This window comes from Ambystoma mexicanum, chromosome 5p (assembly GCF_040938575.1).
Source record: "Ambystoma mexicanum isolate Mex_15411 chromosome 5p, UKY_AmexF1_1, whole genome shotgun sequence".
Lineage (NCBI taxonomy): Eukaryota > Metazoa > Chordata > Amphibia > Caudata > Ambystomatidae > Ambystoma > Ambystoma mexicanum.
Window position 1 is genome coordinate 521,157,254 of NC_090930.1, and position 12,279 is coordinate 521,169,532.

Here is a 12,279-nt window from a genome sequence, read left to right on the forward strand (position 1 = left end):
AGCCTATAAAGTCCAACTAAAACCAGCTAAAGCCTTGCATTTCTCAACTCAAATTGCTGCTGCCATTGATTGTCCATGGAACTTTATTCTGTGGTCAGACAGTGCATCAACACTACCACCTCACACCAGTTGTTTGTGCTTCAAGTTCCTGTTTAAGTTAAATTGACTTCAAGTAGTGTTAGAATTGCCAGCAAAGCCCAGCAAATTCCTCATTTGGAATTGGGGAGTTAGCGGATGGCGGGGGGTTGGGCGAACACGTTCTGATGAAGATAGGCAACCAGTCAGTCTCTGGTACAGCCTACTCCTTGATCCCTCATTCTTGACTGGAACTAGATGCTTGATCTTGTTGGACTATTTCTGACAATGCATTTCATTTTTCTTCGGTCTCGCCTATTATTGATTTGATTAGTCCTGTCGTTTCATCGATTTTAGTATGGGCATTCTCAGCACCAAGAGTGCTCTACACATCTCACAATTTTGTCTCACAACTCCATCTCACAATAGTCAAATCAACATTACCACCCTTTGAACTAGCCCCATCATCAAGTCCAGAAAACCACTAGCTCTCTTTACACTTTAACCACTTGCTTAAATGTTCTTCAAACATGGTTGTGCAATTTGTACAGTGGCAATTATATTTACCAGTAATATAATCCATGTCTCTGCTTAAACCTACTTCTTTACATCATCATCATCAAAACAGTTTATTTTGGATTTAGTTAATACATAAAATAATACAATTCATAAGAATAATACAATAAAGCAGAAACCATAGATACACATATGAGAATTATTATTCCAATAGCAAGGGTGTATGGTTTGAGAGCATCCCAATACATTTAATGCCAATACATGTAACATATTGCGGCACACAGCAGACACAGAAGGAATTTCGGTTTCCAGGCAGTGTGCAAAAGAACATGCAAGTTTGAAAGCCGACTTTACATTTGGAAGAGACTGAAGCAATAAAAAGGCAAGTTTCTACTGTCTTATTCCACATCACCTTAGGAAGTCTAGTAGGTCATGTTTTCTTAAATATTCGTAGAGTGGACAGAATAGTAGAAAATGGGCTAGTGCCGTGTGGGAACCGCATAGGCAATAGACGTCCTCTGCATGCCTTAGGCCCGACAATTTACTGGTCAGTACTTTAAACAGGGAAAACGTGTAGCCTGGCCTTCGTCAGAAGAATGCGATAAGAGTTTGTCACCAGGGCAAGATAACCAGTTGCCCCAGACGTAGGAGAAAGGGGTAGATGGGGCCTCACTGAGTAGACAGGTTAAAGTCTTCCCTGTGGATTCCCCACAGAGACAAGAACCTTTGTTTTAAAAAACCCTTTGATATTCTGGTAATTTTGTCAGGGTTATCGAAACTCTATCCCAGGCCCACAGTTGTCTGAGATGTCCTGATAAAAGCCAGTCAGCTAAATTAGTCACAGTTGCCTAAGAAGAGCAGAAGTCTTATGAGGTTTTTAGTTAGGCTTTTGTCCTGACATTCCCATAAAGAATGCCAGAATAGAATAGGTTTTAGAAGAAGAGAGTCTGAGAGGTAAGTTAGTCGAGTCGCTAAATGGGCGACATACGTGAAAGTAGAGGGGGCGGACACCCAAGCGGCATGGCAAGAAAGGATTTTCTTTATGCTGTAGCGTCTCAAGGTTACCCATGCCCCATAGTTCACTTCCATAAAACCCCAGTCTCAACTCTGTAAAATTGCCTCTTGGAACACACGAGGATTTACGCACTTATTCAAGTCGAATTGGCTGGATGGCCTAGACATAGCATGTTTGCAAGAAACATGGCTAAGTAATGTGCCGCTAGCAGCAGAGTTTGAGATCCAGCTTTAAAATCATTAAAAGGCCGTCCGATGGCTGGCCTAATAACCATGGCCAGAAAATCATCAGGGTGGAGGATATCAGATTCAATCAATCATCCACCATTTATCCAAGAAACTTCTATGAAAATGATGGATCCACAAAGGAAGTGCATTGATCAGTTACCTATACTAAATGTTTACTGGAATCATAAAAGAGCTGGTAAATTTGAGTTCATAGATCAGGTATCAGAAATACTTGACCATCTGTTGGAAGTCTCTGGATGGTCTAATATAATTATTTATGGAGACCTAAACATTGACTTGTTCAAGCTACTGGAAGATAAAAAAATGAGGCGCGCACAAACATGGACCGATGAAATTAACTTACGAAATTTACAAATGCTTAACGGAAACACTCGAGATGATATGCCACCAGCACCAACATGGCATCGGGCGGATCTGGTCTCCATAATTGACTATATATATTTGTCTCCGAACCTTGCACCCTCGAATAAATTCCCTGAAGATCCTAAGAAAACAGGATAGCGACCACGACATGCTGACAATGGATTTTAAATTTGGAAGAAAAGCACCAAGTTTAATGTGGCCCCACAGAGTTTTGGTGAAATCAAATAAGAGTATGGTTGTCATTAGATGAGCACGAAGTGGCTCTATTGACAAATCAATACTGTCAACCGAATGTGAAACTTAAATACAAACATATTCTAATGCAATTCAAAAACAAGAATGGAGCGTCTAAGCATGCAAACTTTGTACATTCGCATTGCTTTGACCTGGAGATATTACAACATAAACGCCAGATGCGTAGTGCAATCAGACAAGCTCAAACTCTGGATGATGAGGCACGAAAACAAGGAATAAAGCCCGCAAGGCAAAGCTTTAAAAACTGGTTGAAATCACATAAGCATGTCATGTTACAGAATGACGCAGAGCGAATGTTAACGGTATTAAAAGATAAAAATATGAAGGACTTCTGGAGACATATTAACAACATCCGAGCCCCTGAATGTGTGCTGCAAACATGTATGGTGTCTGACACAGATTGGATTGCTCATTGTGAAGATCTGTATAAAACAAATGAGACACCGCGCGACCATGAGGCCGATTCTTCTAAACCGTGGACACAGACTTTTCTGAAAGAAGACATTGTGGCCATAATTAAGAAAGCATCAAATTCAAGAGCCCATGGCCCAGATAGCCTCAAACTTTACTATTAAACAGCACCCAGATATATGGGCTGATTTATGTGTGACCTTATTTAGGAGGATTAATGTGAATCATCGAACACCAAAATCCTGGAAATCAGCTGTGATCGTGCCAGTTTTTAAAAAAGGAGAAAAACAAGCCCCAAAAATTACCCCCCAGTTGCTTTGTTGGACGTCCTAGGTAAGATCTACGCCACAATGCTACAACAAAAACTGATAGACTGGGCGGTAAAATCTAACTATGTGGACAAAAGACAGTCCGGGTTTGTAAAACAGGTAGGCTGCTCACTAAACCTATTGCTGTTAAACATGATCAAAATGGAGCCAATAAAAACAGGTACAAAGGTCTATTTAGCCTTTATTGATTTCTCCTATGCATTTGATACCATCGACAATTCAATTCTGTGGGCTAAAATGCGAAAGTGGGGATGTCCGGTTGACTTAATAGCTGCGATCAGAGAACTCCATACTGAAACTTCTATCAAAATTAGATTGGACCAAACAGGGCTATTATCAGCTCCAATTAACACCTTTAAAAGGTGTAAAACAGAGATGCCCTTTGGCTGCTACTATCTTTAGCCTATTCATATCGCATATAGGATACTCAATTGAGGCAGTAAAATCATTCCCGCCGAAGATAATCAATTCTCACCTAAGTATGCTGCTTTATGCTGATTATTTGATCGTGATGGATGCAACGCCCATTGGGCTGCAAAGAAACTAAATGCTGTACAACAATATGTGACATCCAACCAGCTATCAATCAACGCTACAAAATGTGAAATTCTGGTCTTAAAAAACTTGCGATGCAGATGTGAGAGCAGAAGTAAAAATCTGAAATGGAACCTGGGTCAAGAAACAGTTCAGATATCCCGAAGTGTGAAATATTTGGGAATGACTATAAGTTTGTGTATTAACGATGCCCCTTGGACTATTGAAACAAAAAGGAAGTGCAAACTTGTGAGCCAGGATTTAATCATGCAAAAGAAATTTGGGAAATTTTCATTAAAACCATTACTGGCATTTTATCAACAAAAAGTCATTCCTGTTTTGACATACAGGGCTGAAAATGCCTTAGGCTGTCCTCATGAGTTTTGGTCATCCTTAGAGAACTGCTTTTGGTCTAAAGTTTTGGCGCTCCCGAAGGGACAGACAATAGCGTGCATAAGATATGAGTTATCACTCATATCGATCCCTAAGCCAGGATCATTTGGAGTACATTAAGCCTATTTCGAAAAACATGCCCTCGAGCACAAATACCACAATTTGACATCTTCTATAATGCAACACCAGTGAATTCTAGCTTTGTATCAATGTGGATGAACAGATGTGAGGCTCTATTAGTGGAATATGACATCACCTCTGCTATGCTCCACAAAAACCCTGATGCTGCAAAATTAAAAATCTGGCGGGCTGACTGGGAGCAAACTTGTACCAAGAGGGCGGCTGCAAAACTCATGAGCGATGTGCCTCTTGAATCACGCGCTTTCAACAGCCTACAACGTTACATACAACTGTTTCCTGATGCGCATGACCGAAGGTTGTTATGTTATTCCGCCTAAATATGTTTAAAACTGCGGAGCGTTTATGGAAAGGCAATGTCCTCTTAAATTCTGATTGTAGACTTTGCATGCAAGCCAAGGAATCTACCAAACATTTGGTGTTATTTTGCACAAAATTACGATCAGAAAGGACTATTCATTTGGGCCCTTGGAGTTTAAACCATCCCTCCCTTTGTGCAGACCAGTGGTGGGCGCATATGTTTCAGGGAACCGACTTGAAATCGATGCTTCCTTTAACAAGGCTATCACCAATAATTGAACATCGTTTACTGATGGACTAAGCCAGAGACAGCTGAAGGCCAGCTAGATGTCATTTGGTTTGATGCAAACGATGAAATGGGACTTGACGTGAAGGTCCGGAAATTGTGTGTGTGGTATTTGTTGTGTTATTTGTTGTTGTTTGTTTATATGTTGTAACCAATTTTAAAAATTTGATAAAAACCAATAAAAAACTATTTAAAAAAATAAGACCCCAGTGCCACGCTATTTCCCCTGTATGCTGTCAGCATATAGTTAACCGAAATAGTGATGCAATGTCTTTACAAAACTAAAAAGGCCACTGGTAACTTGCTTCATCTTTACTCTGCATTTGCTAATATTATCGGGCCATTAGAGTCTGTTATTCAAAATAATACCCAAGTACTACAAGTTTTGACAATGTGATAGACCTTGGTCGTTGAGGATTATTCTTGGAGCTTGCTGATAGAACACATTACATGACATTTCCCAGCACTGACGCCACGTCCCAGACTAGTCATGTATTTACCATAGCTCTCGACCAAGATCTGGAGGGACTTCGGGGGTTCTTGCTATAAGAGTTGCATCATCATAATAGCTCAGCACTTAGATCCCAAGAATTTAAATTATTGCCCGCCCTTCCCCCAAACATTTCCTTCTCAACAGCTGCATCTCTCTACCAATTTAATGCTCCTAGGTAGGGGGCCCCTGTAAACATAAAAATCGCATATACAGCTGTAAAATATGCACTTTTGGAGTGGGCAATCCCACCTGCTGGTAATCTAATTTCCTGCTGTCCAACAGGTAACTTAAGTTCTTTGCTAAAATAACAAACCATGTATTAGAGGCTAGGATTATGTAAGCGCTCTGCATTTCTTTCGTCAAAGCCTGAAATGTGTATTTACATGATCTGTTTTGTGCCTTCACATAAATTTGCAGACTGGAACAAACCTAAAAAAATCTACCAAGAATCAACAAATGTTGTGAGATATACATTTAAAAGCAGCTCTTAATTAATTCGAAGAAGTTCATTCATGCCTAAACAAACTATTTTATGTGCGATTTCAGAACCACATATCCGTTCATCCACTGGTAAGCCCCGACAAAAATCTTGGGAAAGTCCCTTTACTTTCATAAATTTGCATTTCCTTATCCGAACCAAAGTAGAAGACAAGGCTACTCCCTAATAAACAATTTCGAACAGGTTGTAATTTTTCTGGAATTCCGAATGTCATTCATAATTACTAATTTTGTGCATGCAACACATGGACTAAAATCACTCAAAAGGGACAAAATAATTACATTTGAAGCAAACGTAAATATGCAAAATAATACGTTAATTATATATAAAATGGTTAAAGATTAATATTCACTTTACGGATGCATGATACAAGTGACCACTTGACAAAATCACAAGCATGTATCACAATTATCACATATACTTAAAAAAAAAAAAAAAGTATAAGTTTAATACTCTCGACAAATAGCCTCAGTAGTTCAGTCTCGCCTTCTTCAGGGTATGGACGTGTATTCATAATTCTTACTCAATGTGGAGTATGTACACTCTAGAGATTTCCAAAATAGGATCTTCTAATTAAATTGAATGTCATTCATCAATGAGATCAGAACACCATCCTCCCTCAAATAAGAAAAGTAAATTAGTCTTACGGCGTGCATTCTAGCCCAAAAATGTGGTATGAGAATGATTTTCTTTTTCTTTGATTCTGTGCTCACGGGATTTGACCCATGAGAGTGTACTCAATAAATATGAAAACCCAAAGCAAAATACACATAAGCAAAAATTAAGAGCTGCCATAATGGTCTCTGATCGCCTCAGTGAAAGGTAGGAGCAAGGTATGGGGCGCATTAGCCTCCAGAATATCTGTAAGGGTATGGACCTCCCTCTATGATGGTCGGGAAGCTCAGAGTATCTACTGCTCTGATTACCATATTCTAAAATGGCTGCAAGTCAGCTCACAACGAGGGTGGAAAGAAAAAAAAAAATCGCTATCCTGGTGCCAAGGCCACTTGCCTCATGCATGCTATGTGCTAAACCCTCATCCATCCATGATTAACGAGGGCATGGCTGCCAAACTCCTCACAATTGTCAATAATGCCCAAATCACACTTGCTCAACAACCTAAAAGGTACTTCCTCATTAATCTCCTTCACAAATAATGAGTCAGCCGTCTCTAGGGAGATAACCCTGTCTGCTTGCCCTAGCAAGGGTTACCCGGTTCTAAAAGTGAAGAGAAATGATGATAGTGGAAGGGGGAAAGACAGCAGATCAACAGAAAACAGTGCAGATGGAGCCAGAGCCAAAGGTTTACATGGTGAAAGATGTGCCATCAAAATGTTGGCTCAAAGACCTTGCACTGGCCCTACCACTGTATACTAGACCTCTGGACCAACCTTTGAGATGTGCAGTGGTGAGACCGACTTTGGCCTGTACTGTCCAGTGAAGGATAATCTGGCTGGGATGGACATGGATTTTGCAGGGATGGCTGGCCTGCTGATAAATGTTGATTACGGCAGCCCAAAAGGCCAGTATCTGGCGTACCACGTGACTGGGGGCAGATTCCTCTGAAAATCGGAGAGCAGAGATCCTGAACCAGTGGTAACAACGGGATGGAGTATTCACTGCCAAACCAGATATACTCAAGAACATGATGACCCTGGCGACCCAATTCCTCAACAAGTTCGACGCATCACCTGAAGAAAAACATTCCTTTATGTTGTGTTCCTGATGCAGGCACCAAATGCAGAGCTGATGGGAGTCTGAGGTAGACATTTGTAGGTCACAATGTTTACAGGGTTTGATCACAATTTAGGTGACATAAAACAGAAAAGAAACATTCACGTGGTTGTTCTGTGAAATCTTAGGTTGATTACCTTGGAAAAAGACAAATGAGGTAAACAAAAATAAAAAAAGAATCCCTGCCATACATTTATGTTGCATCGCTTATGGGGTGTGGAGGTGCCAGTAACACAGAGCTATCTAGCACCATATGGGTTCTGCAAAACATTTCGGGACCAGTCTAAACCTACATTTGTATTTCAAAAGGTGAGAGACTGCATCTCCTTCCCTCTCCCCCTACCCGCCTCCCCTGCTAATGTCCCCCTCTGTCTGATTTTGACTGGCTGCCTGGTTCCTTCCGATTCCTTACAGGCCATCATGCACTCCTCGACCAGTGTATCCCTGCACTTGGTCTCCTCTGCCTCTGGTCTCCTCTGCCCCCCCCACCCCAACTTCACTTGCCCTACCGGACGCCCCTCCCTAGCCTGACTGGGTCTGCATGCCCCGCCCCTCGCACTTGGCATGTGGATCTTCTTTCCCCAACACTCTCTGCATTCCCCTGGCACTTGTCCACCTGGCCTCTCCTTAACATTCGTCTTACCCTGGGCCCTTCCCCCTTCATCCACCCCACGCCCAGCAGCTGGGCGCCCGCCACTCATACCTGCACTTCCTTCTCTCCTTAGCATTAGCAGATTCTACTCTGACCGGCACTTTCTCCCCCTACCCCTGCACTTCTTGCTATTGCACTTGCACAATACGAATGACACAGGGCCTAGTAGAACAGTTTTTGTTTTTCTTCATCCCTGTCCACCCCCCACCCTCGTTTGCCTTGTTGCGCCTTGAAACACCTGTTGCTTTATAGAAGCATTATAAATACCCAAATAAATAAATAAAAGACTGAATCCTTGCAGCATCTTACAAAATCGGGATGCAGGAAACCACGGATACGTGAGGACCAGCTACACCGCTACATTTTGGCCTGAGAAGCCTCCATGAAATTAAATATTTTTGAGAAGACCCCCAATAAGTAATTGTAATTGGTTATTTATAACGCGCTCAATACCCCGAGGTTTCTAAGCGCAGACCCGGGGATCGAACCTGTGTTGCTCCACGTCGTCTTGCTTACAAGATGAGTGCATTGCCCCTGAGCTATCCTCCTGAGACAAATAACCCTCATCATACTAGAAAGCTACATGCTTGCAGGGATGTATGTTTTATAGTAGACCATTATTATACACTGTATTGTGAACAAATACTGGTCATATCTGACACCACATATATTTGGGCTGTTCCTATAATCATTAAGCACTTGACCAGAGAGCAGCAACAAGTATTATACATGCTACACCTTCATTTACAAGATTGCAGCGTGAAATAATAGTTGTGCTTGCTTTTACAAGTAAAAACAGAAACAAATAGAATGTGTACTACATTCAATCCCTCGCACCAATCTATCTCAAGTGGCTATATAATAAGTGCTTTCCTGGTTTAGATAATTGACCATCTCATGCTACTATACAAAAGAACTGCACTTCAGTGACAAAGCATACATTCAACATACCTCCTGTTTGACTCCCTGAAATTCGGTGGAGGTTACTTCCCCAACATTTGGGGCTTCCACCTCCTCCATGACAGGGTCGTCACAGCGATGTTTCAAGTTTCTTTAAAGCCTGCAGGAGAAGAAAAGGCATTACTTCACAAATATTCTGTAAACCCGGTCATATTATGTTACTAATATTTTTAATACATGTCGGCAAAGAAATAAGATATTGGGAAGAGTGGGTCTGCATCCACTAAGTTGTTCATAGCTGAAATCAGATAGAAACTGTATTTCAATGACACAAGTATTACCGGCGCATTGCTTTTTCCATCTTTCTCCTTCAACATCCATACTGTAACCAAGTCAACTATAGACATAGTCCACTGCCGAGGTCTATGACGGTTAGTAAATAACCACTTTCTGCATGCTAGCAAACAAAATCCCTACCTCACGAGCCTCAGCAGCATGAAACCCCACTTTAGCTCCCAGGCGTAACCCTCCGTCTTCCACTCAAACACCAGAATTGTCGCTCTTGGGCTCCTCATCACTCTTTTTGTCCTTCTCTCCTCTTTGTTTCAGTGTCCTTCTGTTGGCTCTTTGGATCTGACCCCATCCCCAAAACGACTTGCTTGAGCCATACTACCTTACCCCTTTTATGTGAGTTAAGGAGGCTATTTCTTTCTAACAAAGTCAGCGATTGACTGGGAACAGACACCCTTACGTTTCTTGTGGTTAATAGTGTTGATGGCAGGCAGAAGACCTGGCTCGTGGACGTGGTTCTACAGTGCCTATATAACATCGGGAACCCCTCACTAGCCCAAAGGATATGGTAAGCCAATTTTCCTGGCCCCCAGTGTCCGATACACCTCTCTGACAGGGTGTGATCACTGACTTTGTCACGGCTTTTAGGGTTAGAAAAGGGATGCTGCTTGACTGTAGGAACACTCAACATCTTCAGGTGTGGCTCTCCATTGCCCCAGCGTGCAAGGGAGGCAGTGCCAATGCAATCAGGAGCGACCTGCACCAGAAGACACAGGGCTTGCTGGTACCACAAAATCTGAATTATTGGAGAGGTAGGAGTTGTAAAATAAAGATTTGTCAATATTACAGTTAGACACTTTTGAAATGTAACTACTAAATGAAAATCTATTAGAATATCTTAACACTATGCATTTGAAAAATAAAACACCTTTAAAGTTTCCTCGACTTTACCCACTACCTCACATTTCCACTGGTTCATAATGATCTACATACTTTTGGAGGGAGGGAGGGGGGTGGGGGGTTGGGGGGTTGGGGGGAGTCTTGCCATCACTTGCCCAGGTACCACCACCATTTTCTAGGTATTGCCATGATATGCCCAAACACTCATATTGTATGAGAAGCATTGCAATCAAATGGCAAGGTACTCGCATCATTGCAAAATATTGACTTCATATTGAGGCAATTACTTGCACAATGTGCAATTTATTTGCCAACAAATGCCTAGCTAATCACACTATTGGCTACAAATTGCAATGATTTGCCCGGGATAAACATGATATAACAGGCATCACATCATGTTCCCGATGTTGCAGCTGCATGCCCAGACTCCCACAACACTTAAACCACCACAATCAGATGCATGCCCAGGCCCCTTTACCAGGTATTGTCATCATAAATCCAGGTATGTACACCGTTTGCAAGGTGTTGACATTATATGCCAGGGCACCTACAGAATTTAAATTACTAGCATCATATGGCCACTTACCTTCAACGTTTGCTAGTTAATGGCACCATATTGAATATTATGTATGTATTAAATCGACTGCCCTGCTCCAAGGCAGTGTGTCCCCATCCAGGATCTACCGTCCCACTCACACCACTCCGGTTCCTACTTCTTTGTGAGTTAGGTTACATTAGGGAACAGTACTTGCAACATGGCATTTAGGACAGTATGCCAATTTGTACTTGTTTAGGTTTTGCTGTTTTTAAGGTGTAACAGTGGCATGTATGCCACTTATCTGTAGGGCTGGTAGTTGGGGAATGTTCAAGTCTGGCCCCTGCATGGGACCATCATGCATGTGAATCATGCAGGGGAACCTTGGCGGTGTCCAGTCTTGGTAATCCTCCTGCCTTGTTTGTGATGAATTGGCTCATCTCTCTGTATCCCTAGGCAGTGTTCATGACAGCATTGTTTTGCAATCGCAGACAAAACATAACTGCCTAAATCTGAGTTATGTTCTGGTTGCACTACCTATTTTATGCACATAGAGCCAGGCCTCCCACTGCACACACAGAACCGTGGAGTCAGTCACAAACATAGTGTTTCTTTCTCTCAACAAGATATTCTTCCTTTTCTCACTTTCCCCCAGAAGCTCACTGTCTCAAGAGCTCTGGTTCTCTCTAGGCTGGACTACTGCAACAGCCTCTTTTTAAACCTGCCTAGGATCGTATCTCTCCAGCACTGAAATCTCTTCACCTCAAGCCCAGGGATGCATCCCGCCAGCACTGTAATTTCTTCACTGACTCCCTTTGGCTGCAAGGATCAAGTTCAAGAACCTCTGCATCGTCCACAAGGCTTTCTGGGGACTGTGACCGCTCTACCTCCAACTTTCTTTTCCAAAACATCTTCCTACTTCGAGCTCCCGCTCATCGGAGGGTCAGATGCTTCTCCAAGCAGGGAGTTGGGGGCAGATCTCTCTCATCGGCTGGGGCCTCCTTCTGGAACAGCCTCCCTGCCCCTCTCAAACTTGAGCAGAACCACCTCCAGTTCCTGAAGCAACTCAAGACCTTCCTTTTTGCTTCTGCTTTCTCTCTTCCACTCCCCCTGCTGATGCTCCTGACTGCCCTGCGCGCTGGTCACCTGGATACCCTCTGAACTCGGTCCCAGACTCCTGCATGTCCAGCTGCCCTCATACTGCCTCCAGGCTCCCCCCGCACTTGGGGGTCTATTCCTGCATTCCTGCAGTCCCTTCTCTCTGCACATATGAGCCACCTGCTGCTGCACTTATTGACTGACCTCCACTTCTCCCTTCCCCCTCCCTCCTTGCACTTCTCCCCTTCTCTGCACGTGCACGATCTGAACGACACAAGCCCTAGTAAGATCGTAATTTTGTCCTCCCTTTATTT

General features: G+C 42.6%; 1 protein-coding gene across 2 annotated transcripts in view; it reads right to left on the reverse strand.

Annotated features, from left to right (window-relative positions):
- The window catches only part of HDX (highly divergent homeobox), a 571,608-nt gene that overhangs the window by 470,199 nt on the left and 89,130 nt on the right, over nt 1-12,279 (reverse strand). For both annotated transcript variants that reach the window (XM_069612922.1, XM_069612923.1), the window contains exon 2: nt 9,193-9,301. In XM_069612922.1, the coding sequence (XP_069469023.1) occupies nt 9,193-9,261 (69 nt within the window). In that variant the 5' untranslated portion in view covers nt 9,262-9,301. The remainder of the gene's footprint in view (nt 1-9,192; nt 9,302-12,279) is intronic.